This window comes from Austrofundulus limnaeus, unplaced genomic scaffold (assembly GCF_001266775.1).
Source record: "Austrofundulus limnaeus strain Quisiro unplaced genomic scaffold, Austrofundulus_limnaeus-1.0 Scaffold48, whole genome shotgun sequence".
NCBI lineage: Eukaryota > Metazoa > Chordata > Actinopteri > Cyprinodontiformes > Rivulidae > Austrofundulus > Austrofundulus limnaeus.
In genome coordinates this window covers 2,445,556-2,461,103 of record NW_013952450.1, presented here as the reverse complement: position 1 = coordinate 2,461,103, position 15,548 = coordinate 2,445,556, and the positions used below count along the sequence as shown (strand labels likewise).

General features: G+C 35.8%; 3 protein-coding genes across 6 annotated transcripts in view; 1 reads left to right on the top strand and 2 right to left on the bottom strand.

Annotated features, from left to right (window-relative positions):
• syt5b (synaptotagmin Vb) lies at positions 1 to 4,498 on the bottom strand (the record flags this gene model as incomplete). The annotated part of the gene is given in 9 exon segments (XM_014008280.1): positions 1 to 335; positions 419 to 552; positions 675 to 789; positions 888 to 1,055; positions 1,222 to 1,389; positions 1,518 to 1,616; positions 1,693 to 1,868; positions 2,775 to 2,996; positions 3,951 to 4,498. Coding segments are annotated over 8 exon segments (1,287 nt in total). The 5' UTR covers positions 2,992 to 2,996; positions 3,951 to 4,498.
• Positions 4,499 to 4,547: 49 nt separating this feature from the next.
• On the bottom strand, positions 4,548 to 6,340 carry zgc:56095 (Ferritin, lower subunit-like). 2 transcript variants are annotated; one of them, XM_014008286.1, is made up of 5 exons: positions 6,257 to 6,340; positions 5,568 to 5,671; positions 5,311 to 5,457; positions 5,095 to 5,220; positions 4,548 to 4,989 (listed from the first exon to the last, which is right to left on the bottom strand). In XM_014008286.1, exons 2-5 carry the CDS (start codon positions 5,667 to 5,669, stop codon positions 4,840 to 4,842), a joined length of 525 nt encoding a protein of 174 aa, XP_013863740.1. In that variant the 5' UTR covers positions 5,670 to 5,671; positions 6,257 to 6,340; the 3' UTR covers positions 4,548 to 4,839. The 2 variants fall into 2 exon arrangements, with proteins under 2 accessions (XP_013863740.1, XP_013863739.1); XM_014008285.1 differs by lacking the exon at positions 6,257 to 6,340 and adding an exon at positions 5,765 to 6,136.
• Positions 6,341 to 9,812: 3,472 nt separating this feature from the next.
• The window catches only part of LOC106517431 (protein tyrosine phosphatase receptor type H), a 17,431-nt gene continuing 11,695 nt past the window's right edge, over positions 9,813 to 15,548 (top strand). For 2 of the 3 annotated variants that reach the window (XM_014008274.1, XM_014008273.1), the window contains exons 1-4: positions 9,813 to 10,096; positions 12,220 to 12,334; positions 12,438 to 12,698; positions 14,922 to 15,173. In XM_014008274.1, coding sequence (XP_013863728.1) covers positions 10,028 to 10,096; positions 12,220 to 12,334; positions 12,438 to 12,698; positions 14,922 to 15,173 — 697 coding nt within the window. In that variant the 5' untranslated portion in view covers positions 9,813 to 10,027. Of the gene's footprint in view, positions 10,097 to 12,219; positions 12,335 to 12,437; positions 12,699 to 14,921; positions 15,174 to 15,346; positions 15,509 to 15,548 lie in introns of all 3 variants that reach the window. The other variant, XM_014008272.1, reaches the window with a different exon arrangement.

Below are 15,548 nucleotides of genomic sequence, written 5' to 3'. Positions count from 1 at the left end.
TAACAAATAAAGGTAGTTTTACTTTTGTGTTTTTTTACATATAAATTAAAAACATACAATAAAATATTCAGTTTAACACCAAATAATTCCTCAGCAGCATTTTATTTGTCTTTGTGGTGCGAATCCTAGCGAGGTTTTGCTTTGAGTGCCGCATCAACCTCTTCTTCTGGCATGAGAGTGTGCCACTGAGCTACTGGACGCCTGGGGTTTGCAAGCATATCTGACCAGTGTCGCAGGCCCACACCTGTAGCTCCGTAACCCATAAAGGTCTTTCCTATTGGGTCATTGCTTCCAAGTTTGTCATAGTCGTACACTGTGATGACAACTTGCACTTTCTGGAAAACAAAAACATGAAATTATCAAGTCACAATGCTTAATACATTAAAAAAATTGTTGTTTTTTGGTACATAAAGCCTACCTGTATTTGTTCAAAGGGGACTTCAAAACTGAAGCTCTCATTAAAGTAAGGATTAAGTGTGTTTTTCTTGACTGTTGTCTTCTTCTTCTTAATCCGCTTCCCATTTTGTTGCAGAACAATTTTCACATATGGGTCTGAAAGATAAAAATTGGGTAAGTTAGATATATTGTGACTTTTCCAAATCTCTTCGGGGTTTAAGTGTGTGTTTTGTATTATTATTAGCTAAGTGTGAGACAAATATTGATTAATTAATTACCTGATAATCCACCAACATCCATTTTCTTAAGATTTTTTGCCTCCATTATGTTAACTGTCAGTTTTCCAGCAGTGGGAACATAACGCAGGGAAATGCAAACATCTCCCAATTTTTCCTATGCAAGGAAATTTTTTGTGAACTTTTTTTTTTTTTGCAAAACAGACATTCACTTGAAATTTACAATAATTTTCTAGGAGAAAGAGTAAACCCTACCTCCTCCTTCTCACTGCTTTCCAAGTCCCGCCATTGTTGTATTGGCTGGCCCAGATCCACACTGTTCATGGGAATCTTTATGTCGCCAATCATGTCATGCTTGGAGAAACGATCAAAGTCAAAAACCTGCAGCACCAAAGTCTTCCCACCCAACTCTGCATATGGAATCTGAAAAGAGAGGTTATTGTTGTGTTTAGATGTAAAAAGCACAAGGGAAATTATAGTACATTATCGATAGACTCATAGAGAACAATAAGTACAGTAAACAACACCAATACTGTGACAAAATAGACAAAAATAGACAAGGGACAAAATGTTGTCAGACATGAGGCACCTTGAAGATAAAAGTCTCGTTGAAAACGGGGCACAGGTTTTTGCGTTGAACCTTGGTCTCATATTTCTTTTTTTTGTCTGGCAGCAGAAAAACTTTGACGTAGGGATCTGATGTTCCCCCCATGTCCATAGCAGCAAGGTCCTGAGCCTGAAGGATGCCCACGATGAGCTTCAGAAGAAAGAGAAGGCAACATGTAAGGAGGAGTTTGTTTTATACACTTAAAAGCATCTATTGTATATTCCAATCAATAATCTGGATGCCTTTTGATAAAAGTGTTGTTTTTACGCAGGGCTGACCTGGGAATCAGTGAAGTTGTAGTCCAAAGAGAACTCCAGTCTACCCAACTTCTCCTGTTCTTTCTCCTCCTGCTGACCTTCCTTTTTCACCTCCCCCTCCTACAAGAACAAGTATCCCACACTGAAAACTCACCATAAAGTTCCTGATCAGGTAAGATCATATGTAACAGCTCACCTTCTCGCCGACCTCTCCTTCACCTTCTTTTTCTTTTCTGCGTCGGCCCGCCTTCCTTTCCCTCACTTTCTTTGGCTTCTTCTTTTTCCCAAAACATTTCTTGAAAACACAGAAGATGAAGCACGCCACTAAAACCAGGACCAACACTACAATGGCTCCCACTGCCCACATGGGAACTGCAAAGGAGACATAATAGTAGTATCTAATGTGCAGTATAATCCGAATACGTCAGAAAGGAGAGCATTTTATTGCTGTGGTAAAATAATACAATTAAATTTCCCTTTCAAGTTCAACATTTTTAAAAACAGTCACTTATCTTGTACAGTTTGCTGAGCATGTTTGGTCAGTCAACACCCATGTCCACAATCAGATAATAACACTCTTCTAGCAGGGAGTGGCCCAGTATAAMCACGGTGTCTCATCACCAGAGGTTCATCATTAAGTGCTTCACCTTTGTTATTATAAGCTTTTCATTACTGCAAAACTGGTTGTTATTCACCATTTTCAATCTCATTTCTGTATGAAGCAATTCTTCTGCATGTCTGTATAATTATTATTTATATCAGTGTTTCGGAACAAGTTCCACCTTAGAAAACACTAAGCTCCTTAAATACCACTATTATCACAACCTGCCAATCTATATAAAGTCCAAACCAAATTCTTTAGTTTAGGCTGAAACCTTCAACAAACATAACTGGTTAAAAAGATCACAAGAAGGCCTGATCAGCCTCRGTTGGGCCAACTCTGCATGACTAGTGGCTAAAACACCCAAAAAAAACCTGAGGCCATTTACTAAGTATCTGTTCTAAATTTCCAACAGCAAACCTAAAGACACTTTGATTGTTAAATAATTATAATAATTTACCAGTCCTTACATTTTAAAACCTAGGCTAAAGAAAAGAGATGAGGTCTGAACATGGGCCTTGTCTTCAACTCTCATTGGACTGATTCTATCTCTACTTTTAAGCTTTATGCTGAACCACAATTCAATTTATAATGGGGTAAATATTTATTTGTTATAATGTAAACCGTTTATATCAATAAACACATAATGTAATTTACTGGAGTATTATATATCTTACTTGGCAGATGACCCAGTTCATTCATGAACTTCTCCTTCATGTGGTTGTAGTCATGGCCCGGGTGGTGTTCTGTATGCGAGTGCTCGTGGTGGTGCTCTGAGTGACCGTGTTCATGGTGAGTGTGCTCATGGTGTGCCGACTCCGTTGTTTCCTCCGATTCTGGTTCGGACGGTTCAGMGGCCCTTCGAAGTCGGACCCCAGCGCCGACCAGCCTCATTTCAGCTGTCAAAACAGCAGAACCAGTCATCTTGTGTCCGTCTGTTAATGCTCTCTGTCTAGTTGGCTCATTCAGGGAGTGACAACACATTTTTACATGCATGCTGTGTAATCCCTCTGATCATGTGTTGCTGTACAGTGCAGGAGCGTAGGACATCTCTAAGCCAGATGCTCAACATGGCTGACCTTAATCCTTCTGTTATGCTCATACTCTCTGTCATCTCCTCCATTCCTTAACCCATGCTTTCTCTCCCACGTTTACCTCAGCCCCATTTTTTTTCTCCCATCATGGTCCCTGCTTCAGACTGGATTAAACTCTGGCACTGCAATATTAATCCAGAACCACAGCTTTTTAAAAAAACAAGTTCATTTCTTCATTTTATTATTCTGCAGCTGCCTTTTTTGCGCACAGAAAAGACGTCCAGTTGATTTTTATTAAACTCTAAAGTGTTTCAAATAATTTATTAAACCATAATAAATTTATTTGATGTTTTCATGAATCAGTAGCTCCTTCTGATTGCCTTTATGATAACATAAAAAAAAACAAATAATTTCACTGTATTAACATTATACAGTATAGAAAATGTTTTTTTTTTAATTTTCAAAATTTATTTTGTCATTAAATATTACAAAATTGTAATAGCTAAATTAAAAGTGATGAAAAAAATAAATATCAAATGCAAAATACAATAATATTTATCAGTAATATTCTTTTTTTTTCCCCTTTTGGTAAAAATAAAAGTGATAAAAGATGCTAAAATATTTTTAAAAATGATTGCAATACATTTCTGACATTAAATGATTAGAGGGCTTTTTCAGTTTAATGATAAAACATCAATTGTTAAATAAACTAGCGTAATATCATTCTTTTACATAGGTTTGTGCAGACATTTATTACAAAGTAATTTCTAAATTCATTCTTACAAATTGTTTAGAAATTGTACTGAGCATTCACCCTACCTGTTGATGTTATTTTCTTAATTCCCTTGTGGAGCTTGTGGAGGGCTTTTTTAGTGCTGGATGTGTTTCTTGGCTCGTTGGAGCTCTCACACACCTTTCAGCCCTTCGGTTTGCTGCTGTCTCTGACTGGCAGCCTTCCTGAAACCCTGTCCATCAAAGCGCTGGCAAATCACTAGAGCAGTGTTATCGTTTAATCCCCCCTTCCCCTACCCCTCCTGATATTAGAGGGCTGACAACACATCTGTTGCTTCTTGTCTTTAATGAAGAGAAATTAAGACTCAAGGCAGCCCTTTTTGTTTCAGTGTTGCATGTTATAAAATCAAAAAAAAAAAAAATCAAGGCACTCCCTTGTTAGGGGAAAACTGTGGCGTTCATAGCGGAGGTAGTTGTGTTCAGATTGAGATTGTGTGGTGCCCTAGTCACTAATCCCTTCAACATAGCTGTACTGTCATCTACCAACAACTTTGAGTGGTCACTCCATCATCTGTTGGCTTACCATTTCATTGTACAGTACCAAAAGGAAAAATACAAATGTAGGCAAATTAAATCATGSGTGCAGACATGACAACCTGTTGAAACGGCAAGACAAACTATGTGTGGCTTTAAAAAGATTTATTTCCAAACTTTTCAGGTAATTCTCTTAACGGAAATTTATGACACTGGAATGCAATGGCATGATACACAGTTTGCAAAAAAGTATTTCATTGCACTGTAACAGCTTAGGAAATCTTAATGAGAACATTGCTCCAAGTTACTTTTTAAAATACAAAATTTTGAGGTATTTTATAGTTCGCCTTTGCATATAAAAATGGAGTTTTGGGTTAAACTGCAAATTTGTATAAAAAAACTTAAACACAAAGTCATCCATTTGCTCTGCATCTCTGAGGGTTTACAGAGTGTGTCTGTCAAACAGGTAATCTCCCATGGACGCATTTGTTCCAGACTCGGAAAGGCGGGACAGACTGCCGATGTAGTCGCCCAGCTTCTTGATGGTGTCGTGGCTGTCGACAAGAAAGTCTCCCTCAAGGAAGTCGCACAGCTAGAAAGGGAGAAATTGCGAGCAGATTAAAAACATTAAGCCACGCGATCGTCACAAAAACACACAAGCTCAAGTTGTAACAACATCCGAAAAATCAAGACTTACATGTGGGTCCTTGTGGTTGTCAGCTCTGCGGTGCACATCAAGGATGCATGTGTTCAAGGACTTCTGGTATTCCAGGGAAAAAGTCATTGCATCCAGACCACCTTTCCAGTCCTCTCTACTTGGTTTCTAAATAAATAAATAAAAATAATAACAACAGTTCACATTTAGATTTACAATACCAGTGTTTACATTACTGTAGCGGCATTTGACACATACAGCAATATTCTGAAGCAAAACACGGCCTCCTCTCCTGTTCTGATATTCCAGCAGCTTCTCAGCCTGTTCCTGCTCCTTCTTAGAGCGGTCCAAGAAAAAGCTGGAGAAATGTGGCAAAGAAACATCATCCCTGTCAAAATACATGCCCTAGAAACAAGAAGGGAAAGAAATGTGACAGTAGAGAAACAAAAAGATGAATTGAGGGCACTATAACACATAGAAAGCTGCAAATGATAATTTCTTTATTTAAAACTTACCAAGGCAAGGTAGGTGTAGGAAGCATTGAGCTTCAGATTGATGAGTTTGTTGATGTCTCCTTCAGTCTCTGCATGATAGTTTTGTTTCACCACAGACTGCATCTCTGCACACAAAACAGTGAATATCCTATTATAGAAACTCCACGAGGTTTAGACAGACCCCTCAAGACTCCTAACAAGTCAGCAGCATTTCCTACCTTTTCTCCGTGAAGCTGTTTGATTAAAAAAAGCGATTTAGTTCTGTCTCCGTCTGAAGTCCGCTAGAGATAAAGCCCTGGGCAGCTTTAACACCAGATATTTAAGAGCTCAGTAGCCCCAGCCCAGCCTTCGTCATGTGTAAAGACGTGATAACAGTTTCTGGATAAGAGGAGTCTGGTGATTTGGGGTTAGGCTATATTAGAGCACTGCTAGTTAAAACACTGAAAGCTTTGAGAACTTTACCACTATCTAATAGCTTCATGCTAACTGGTAGCTTCACTACATCAACTAAAAAAAAAGCTTTTTGAAGCTGTATTTTATGCTAACAAACGTTAGCACATTAGCCAAGAAGATACTATTGTGCCTAAGCTAAGTTACAGTTTACAAACTGTACCACATTAATWCCCTTGTATGTTCACTTAGCCTGAAATGCTAACTTAAAATAACGCCACTCCTCTTAAAACATAAAATAAACAAAACAAAATACGTACTTCCGTGCTGCTGACAACCTGTTTACATCACAGTTTCTTCTCTTTGTAAAAGCTGATTAAGGTTAACTAGGCGCTACACTGGATCATTACTGCCCCCTACTGTTCAGTTTCGCTCTTTCTCTTAAATCTGTAAACTGATCGTTCTGCAGGGTGTTTCTACAGAAAATCATGATTAGAATCGATTAGAAGTCAAATACAGCCCTTTTTAACATACCTGTAAATATACCTGTAAATGTTCAACTCTTAGGTTAAGTTGTCTGCCATAAAATGGTTAAGAAGCTGCTTCCACCCAAAAAAGTGTCAAAACATTAGTATACACACATAGACAAGTTATGTATCTTTCCTATTGTACTGCCCTCAGGGTTTTTCACTAGTATGACAATATCAGTAGGTATGTATATTTTTGTATAATCTTACACTGTATAGATAGATATTCCGTGTGTTTATTTCATTTTATTATTGCGTTTGTAGTTGAATACGGTGTGAAAAATGAAGAGTTGCTCGTATTTTTAAACACACTAAAAAGACTAATTTGGACTAATTAGTGCCTCTGTAATTACATAACCTTTGAGGTTTTAGATAGCCCACTACTAACCCTCACAAAAGGAAAGTTTAGATTCTCCTCCCATTTCTTTCTGAAAAACTGGTTGTTTCATCCACTAGTATTGCCATTTTCCCCTCTTCTTAGATTATTTTCTTCATGTTGTTTTAGTTTTTTTATGGTCAGACTTAGAACTCCCTCCTCATGAAACATGTACAATATAAAAGATTAGGGTATTCCCTGGCTGTATTATTTCTTCCCAGAAAAAAAAAAAACTTTATTTTGCATTGACAGTATATTTTGGGCTTTTAAAATGTTTCTTTATGCTTGTTACCATTTAGATTTTTTTTAGTAACGGCTTTATTTCCTCTTTTTAATTTGAGAAACCAACTGTAACCTTAATTGCAGAGAAGTGAGGGGTGGTGGGGAAGTAATATCATGATTTAACCTGTTTTAAAAAGTAAATAAAGTTAACAGTTTAGCCCAGTAACTGCTATATCATCTAACCTAAACTATTATGTAGTGGAGCAGTGTTTCTAAACAATCAGTTTGCCCGGCTAATAAATTGGACACAAGACTGAATATTTCTTTAAACAAAACGAAAATCAAACTGTGAGCCGAGGAAAGCAAACACATAATTGACCCTCTGAGAAAGAGTAGATGGGGGAGTTTTCAACAATGATCTGAAACCTAAACAGGAAATCAGAAGAGGAAATGTAGAGTACCAAAAAACCCCAGACCCAAATTCATGCCCTGTGTAAATATTTGTTTCCTTTATCAACAAGCTAGGTAAAGACATCTGATGCTTTAAACGTTTCACATTTGTTTCTTTGATGATTCAAATAAAGGTTTCTAAAAATAAAAAAAAACAATAATTAACAATATCATAATACAAATATGTAAATAATAATAATAATAATAATAACAGTGGCAGAGATCACAATAATCATAAGGACATTCATACTGGTAATGATATTCAGCTATTGCACAAAACCCCAACACATCAACAAGAGRCAAACCAAAATCAGTGCATTAATGGATTCACAGTGTTTCTGATCAAATTAAATTTTTATATGAAAACAATGTGTGATGGTCTGAAGAGCAGTGCACACAATAGAAACAACAGCCAGGTAATCAAAAGTAACTCAGCTAGAAGAACAATGCCTGGGCAGAAAACATTTTCTTAAAGTATAATTTACAGTATATTTTAACAGAACATAAATTTTGCAGCWAAACAAATTTTATAATTCAGAGCAAGCCTACTGCTACACTGGACCATTACTGCCCTCTGCTGTTTTTCAGCTTTGTACACTGTGTTCAAACCCAACTGGTGTATTTAAGGCCTGTCTTTTTACTGAGAGCTGCACCTCACTTCTGAACCTGTCCAAACTGATTCCTATAATACATCTGCTCTGTTCTTTTTAACTCTCAGTTAAATATAATGCTGAAGGTGAGACGTATGCATCCCTTAGTGTATCTGAACATGAATGTTACACACAAATTTGCAACTGTATGCTAATATTGACAGTTTTATTACCTACCTACATAATGGGTATTTTCTGTATTGTCTGGTACTGTAAAGCTATTCCATCCAGCTTCCATTTTTACTCATGCATTCCAGTTGAGTAAGATTTAAAGCAGTTTCTCCTCACAAAAATGTTTTTTTTGACACTTTAGTTCCTCCTCGTCATCCACATTTTCCTTTGAGACAAACTACTCCTCACCCTCTCAACGTTTGAGTCACAGGAACGTTTCTAATCTTTGTATCTTTGCAGCTGAAATAGTTGTTTTGGAAACCACATCACAGGATTCTTACGGATTATGTGGAGTGTGTCAGAAATCTCTGTCTTAAACTTAGAATTAGCTAGTTTTGCTTCTAAGATAGATGGGTAGATAGATATGTAGATGGATGGATGGATGGACGGATGGATGGATGGATGGATGGATGGATGGATGGATTGATGGATGGATGGACGGATGGATGGATGGATGGATGGATGGATGGATGGATGGATAGATAGATAGATAGATAGATAGATAGATAGATAGATAGATAGATAGATAGATAGATAGAGTAGATAGATGTCATATCATTCTTTCATCTAACCTCATTCTACAAAACTTAGGTTTTTTTAGTTTTTCAAAAGTTTTAACAGTTTTGAAAGTTGTCATCACACCATTTTGTCATGTTACCTGAACTGAAAGAGTCTTATGTCAATGATGAATTTTAGTTTTTATTAGCTTTAGAGTTATTGAAATGCTTCAACAAGCTAACTATTATGTAGGCACTATCCAAGCTCACATAATAAAATACTGTAATTTAGTTTGAATATTGAATAACTAGGTTTTTATAAAAAAAAGACACTATATGCTCAAAAATAAACATGAAAGATCATTGTGGTTCTGTAAAAGAGTGTCATCATACAGTCTTAAAAGACGCGGACAACTATCATTTACAAACTTCCTTTCCTGTAAATGAACAAGAGTAAAAACATGCTCTTTGACATCTAACTTTTATTGGACCTTACTGATAAAATAATAAACTCAACGGGCTTGTGTTCCATCAGTCTTCTTCTTTTTTTTCACAGTTCCTTATAGGTTTTAACCACAAGCGAGCCATAAATATCACATTTTGCTGAAGCAGTGAAAAACAAAACTGCAACAGCTTTTATCTTTCGTAAAATCAGTCATTGATTGTAATCACCACTAGAAGATTAATCTGAAAAATCCTACTTTAAAAAGCTTTATGTYAAAATTGTGTCTTTCATGAAGGGGATGACAAACTTGTCCACTTTTATTTACCTGCTTTTGTCACGAGCTTGGTCCTGCCAGTTGCAGCTGATATAGAGCACTCAAGCCCAATAAATGTTTAAAACAGGAAAATTCACTTGATCGATGTACCCTTGACAAGTGACACACTACAACCGTTAATAAGGAAGTAACAGGCGGGGCAAAGGTCTCTCTCTGCTTGTTCAAGTCTAAAAAGGAGAAGCTGCTGTTTTTTTAATCACTTGGGAATAACAGAAGAGACCAGAGGTTACGAAAGGAGGACCTGGTTAAAAATTAAAAGTCAACACCTCTGGAATAAAGTAATAGAGACTTGATCGTCCCTAGTTCAGGAAATATCTGTCAGTGACAGTTCTCAGAACAGAAACCTGCTGTTTRTCTTCGGACAGCAAAGTCTTTCTACATGTTCTTAGTATGCGTGAGGAAATAATTGGGAATAAATCATGAGGCATATATTCTTCAAGTCTACTTCAAACCGCATCTTACTGAGTTTCATCTTCACTCTGTTTTTGGTAAGTTCTTTTATTTATTGCTTTACAAACTGTGGTCAGATAGGGTTGCTGCTTTTTTACAAAGGTAGACCTTGACCAAAAAAGCCATCTTGTCAAAATTGCTCTTAATGTGTAATACTAATCGCACTGAAGTACAGTACATTTGGTGAAATATCAGTGTAGACATAAAGCTGAAGCAACATGGAAAAAAAAACTTCCTTTGAACAAGCATAAAAATGTTGGACTTTCTCAGTTTGTGAAATGTGATTTCATCTTCCATCKCATGGCTGCGGTTAACTGCTTTTACTTGCTTCCTCAAAGAAACAAAAGCATAAAACAAACAAAGGCTGGATTAATAAGTTAGCTTTTATAATATATATTTTATTAATGAATTTAGGGAAGATTATGCGGTTCAGAACAGTTTTCTTATGTCTCAGTGCATTATTCTACTCTGCATTCAAAACTATGTTTGCTGCTTTTCGTCTTTGTTTCTTTCAGTTTCAGTGAAAAGTAATTTCTTATTCTTCAACCATCAGTAACATTTTACATGTTTTTTTAAATAAAATGATGACAAAGACTTTAAAATGTAAACCTGTAAAATTTTTTGCATTTGGGCAAAATTTCTCTATTCCCTTATTTAAATCAAAACCACCATTATAGATGTAGTTACATTTGAACTCGTAAGTCTGTGTGTAGTTTATTCTTATATTTCCTTCGAGATTGGGGCTGTTTTGTTGGCTGTACCTTCATAGATCTTTTTTTTAAAGACATATTTTTTTAAAGACGTTCCACCATTTCTCAGTGTGGTTGAGGCCAGGGGACCATGGGCCCAGCAATAATGTCATGATTTTCTTTTTTATAGCAGCCAGGGCTTTGATGGTGGTGTGTTTCCTTTCATAAAAAAAATAGTTTTACTGTGGAAGGCACAAGTCTTCATTTGATACCTTTTGTCACAAAATGGTCACTTGGGAACTCTAAATATTTTCAGTTTATTTTGACACCTTCAGGTACCCTGAAAGGACCCATCAACTCACTCCTAAATGTATTTCTGAACACAATGAACATTTGTCCTTGTGGGAGAAGGTTACTGGAGCTCTTTGCACAACTGAAAGCCTCTGGAGGATCCTCATCAAGAAGTTCTTGAGTCACCAGCTGCTTAAAAATACCCGTTTGCTAATATAACTTACAGTTTTTCTAAAAATTTGACACATTTGCCTGACATAAACTTGCCTTTATCTGAACAAACCCGTCTTTTTCACAGTAAGATGATTTCTGGTAATTTTTTGTGTGAAATATCTAGTGTGTTCACACCTTTCGTGAGACATGGCACTATTTCACACCTTTCATCTGCAAAAAACTCTTTTCCCAAGGTTGCTTGAAACCTGTGACATTTTATGTGGAACAACTTCCTCCAAAAGTAGTTTTTCTTTATTTAATCTTACTGGACAAACTAACAGCCTAACTTGCCTGAGACTGATTTTAATGAACTAAACAGGCAGGAGAAACAGCAAAGTTTAAAACTTTATTTGAAAAACTGAATATTAAATGTTTTTTTTCATTCATGACATTCAGTTATAGTAATTTGAAAYGCAGAGTAAATAATGTATTTGTTATTGGTATGTAGAAAATACAAATAATGAAGAATATTTTATGTCCTAAACAAACACATTATGCAATGAAGGATATGTGTACAGTTGGTTGTGTCTGTGGTTTTATTGGGGTGTTCCTTTTGTTGCTGTTAAGACTTCCTATATAATAAAATCATTTACTGACTCTAATTTGCATTTTACACTTTGAGGATTTCACAGGTTTCCTGCGCATGTGCGTCAAAATAATTCAATTAGCTTTATCTAAGTGATTATATTTTCACGACCATAAAATTAAGTGCAATTAAACTTTAACCCATTTTGACCCAAGAGCAGTGGGAGAGCAAAAATATACAGTACGTTATATTTATTTATTTAAATAGATTTATTTTGTTAAATGCTAATATGATTGCCACAGGATACTCAGAAACTGCATTATCTGTTTTGTCAGCAGCATAAAATGTCCAGCCTGATTGCCCCCTGGCTGTTGAACACAATTTAAAGCAAATTTTTGGAAGAAAGACATTTTCTCTGTTCACATCTTTATTCTGTAAACAGGTTGTAACAAACTGCAAAACAGCACCACCAGGGCTGACAACACCGATGGATGGTAGTTCATCGCCAACATCAACACCAACACCAACACCAGCAGAATCAACAACAACACAACCATGTTAGTGAACTGTTGTGTTGTCAATAATACTGATGTGTAAATCAGTTGTAATTTACTCTCAAATCTTTTTCTCTGACGAAACTGTCTTCACTTTGTTTTGCAGCTCCTCTGCCTAATGTTGGACATGTAGAAGTGGTGACACAGGATGAAACAAGCATAACTCTGAGGTGGAACAAAGCTGATGGATTCTCAACATACATTCTGCTGAATAAAAACAATAACAGTATGGAGAATATTGATTCTGAAGAGACACCAGTAACACATAAGGTCTCAGGTCTGACCTCTGGGACTGAATACAGTTTTACTCTCTTCACTGTGAACCAAAACCTCAACAGCTCTGGATACACTTTTTCTGCTGTGACAGGTAGGTGATGTGTTAATGTTAATCTATAGAAAAAAATCTGTTTATTTTACAAGAAAACAGTAACTAAACTGTATAACAAGTACAAAACAAAACAAAACAAATTATATTTATATACAGTATTTTAATTTACAGGCTTTTTTGATTTTGACAATGATGCGACTGTCACTTACAACTTTTGTTCTCAAATTATTTTAATTACTTTGTTTTTCTAGCTCCGGATAATGTTAAAAACATAACATGTGTGACACAGAATGAAAGCAGTGTAACTCTGCAGTGGGAAAAGGTTAATGATATCTCAACATACAGACTGCTGTATGAAATCAATGGCGATTCTGAAGGTGTCAATGTCACTGTTGAGGGTTCATCAGTAACATATGTGGTCTCTAATCTGACTGCTGGGACTGAATACAGTTTTATTCTTTTCACCGTGTTCAAAAACATCAACAGCTCTGGATACAGTTTCACTGCTGTGACAAGTAGGTGATGTTTTAATGGTAATGTGTAGAAAGATGTGCTGATTTAACTAATATAGTAACTAAATGTTTAAAAATACAAGACACACAAAAATACATTTTGTTTTGTTTTTGCTTTTAATTTGACATGATTGTCAGATTCAACTTTTTCTCAGATGACCTAAGTTATTTTACTTTTTAGCTCCGGATAATGTTGAAGAAGTAAAATGGATGACACAGAATGAAAGCAGTATAACTCTGCAGTGGGAAAAGGTTAATGATATCTCAACATACAGACTGCTGTATGAAAGCAATGCTGAAGATGTCAATGTCACTGTTGAAGGTTYATCAGTAACACATGTGGTCTCTGGTCTGACTGCTGGGACTAAATACAGTTTTACTCTTGTCACTGTGTTCAAAAACCTCACCAGCTCTGGATACAGTTTCACTGCTGTGACAAGTAGGTGATGTGTTAATGATAACGTGTGGAAATAAATGTTATAATGTCAGGAAATAGCTTCCACAAAACCATGTTATAAAAACTATTTTTTGTTGTACCTATTTGTTGCAAAGCAGTCACAAGTTTTTTTTTCCTCAGCTGACACTAGCTTCTGATTATTTTTTTTAGTTCCTCTTAATGTAAAAAATGYAAAAGCTGTAGCACAGGATGAAACTAATATAACTCTGCAATGGGAAACGGTTGAAAACATCCTAACGTACAGACTGGAGTATGAAGACAACGAGGGGATTGATGTTAAAGCAGAACCTGGAGATTTTACAGTGGAATCTGTGGTCTCCAGTCTGACTGCTGGGACAAAATACAATTTTACTGTTTTCACTGTGTTCAAAAGTATCAATAGCTCTGGAGAAAATATTATTGCTGTGACAGATAGGTGAACGTCAAATTGTACCAAGCTGTGTTGATAACATTGCAAATGGTAACTAACTGCAAAAAATTAGTCCAAAACTAAACAAAATGAATTTTGGGATATGAAGTAATTTGTTATTTGTGTGTYTTCACTTTCTAGCTGCTCATAAAGCACAAGGAGCTGTTAGTCTAAACCAAACAACAGAGCAGTAGCAATGGATAATGTAATGTACATTGGTGTTGAGGTTTTTGGCACYAGAATAACTGAGAGAAAATGGCACYTAAAGTATATAAAAATATCCCAGCTAACAATTCACAAGTTATATTTTTGTGACAAATACAAATCAGACCTTTTCCAAAAGGGCTCTTAATTTACAAATCTGAAATCCCACTGAACTTCCTCATCACTTATCAAAGTTTCCCCCTTTTTAAAGCTTTAAAACAGTTCTTACTTATTTAATTGATGCTTTCTTTTTGTGCAGTATTTTTCTGAGAAAAAATATCACAGAAACTTGACTTTGTAGAATGAAAAATTACACATGCAAACAGTTTTCATTCAAAATTCATTATTAGTACGCTTTGTAAAATAATTTGTTTTCATCCAGGCATTCATGAGATCAAGTGTGTATATATAAGATTGTGTTGTCAAACATTTCTTAATTATTTAATGAGGTTTTGTCACTCAAAAAGCACAAGAATCACAAGCATTGTTGACTTAATAAAATAATTTCAGTAAAACAAAATACCCTAATGAACTGATGTGCCTGTGTTATCTCACTTAAGCACAAAACAAGTGTACTCATTCACTCACACACCAAACTGTTGTATTGTTTGAGAAACACATCATAAACTCTCTTTAACAGTTTCTTCTACTCTTTTTTATTTAATTTTTTTTCATTCCAGCTCCTCTGAACACTGAAGTTTTCAAACCAGTTGAACAAAATGAGACCAGTATAACACTGCAGTGGAAAAAAGTGGACGGCATCAGCAGTTACATTATTTTCTCGGATGAAAACACGATCAATGAAACTTTATCAGCAGATAATGAAAGATACACAGCATCAAATCTAAAAAGTGCTGAAAGATACAATTTTAGTCTCTTCACTGTGTTTGAATATGCTAAAAGCAGTGGGAATAACATCACTGCAGTTACTGGTAAATGGATTATTTTCTATAAAATAGACCAACAACATGAACCATGACTTGTCTGAAGTGTCTCACATAATCACAAAAATAAGTTCATACACATCAAACTGTTGTATTATTTAGGAAACAGATCGTGTGTAAATTTTAACTAACAGTGTCTTTTACCTTTTTTTTTATTCCAGCTCCTATGAACACTGAAGTTTTCAAACCAGTTGAACAAAATGAGACCAGTATAACTCTGCAGTGGAAAAAAGTGGACGGCATCAGCAGTTACATCATTTTCTCAGATGAAAACAAGATCAATGAAACTTTATCAGCAGATAATGAAAGATACACAGTGTCAGGTCTAAAAAGTGCTGAAAGATACAATTTCAGTGTCTTCAC

What these genes read in the sequence shown, in the direction of transcription:
- zgc:56095 (XM_014008286.1), bottom strand. Translation starts at nt 5,669, where the DNA reads ATGCAGTCTGTGGTGAAACAAAACTATCATGCAGAGACTGAAGGAGAC. An exon ending in TTTTGCTTCAGAATATTGCT is followed by an intron (nt 5,221 to 5,310) that starts GTATGTGTCAAA and finishes TTATTTATTTAG; the next exon opens with AAACCAAGTAGAGAGGACTG. An exon ending in ACAACCACAAGGACCCACAT is followed by an intron (nt 4,990 to 5,094) that starts GTAAGTCTTGAT and finishes CTCCCTTTCTAG; the next exon opens with CTGTGCGACTTCCTTGAGGG.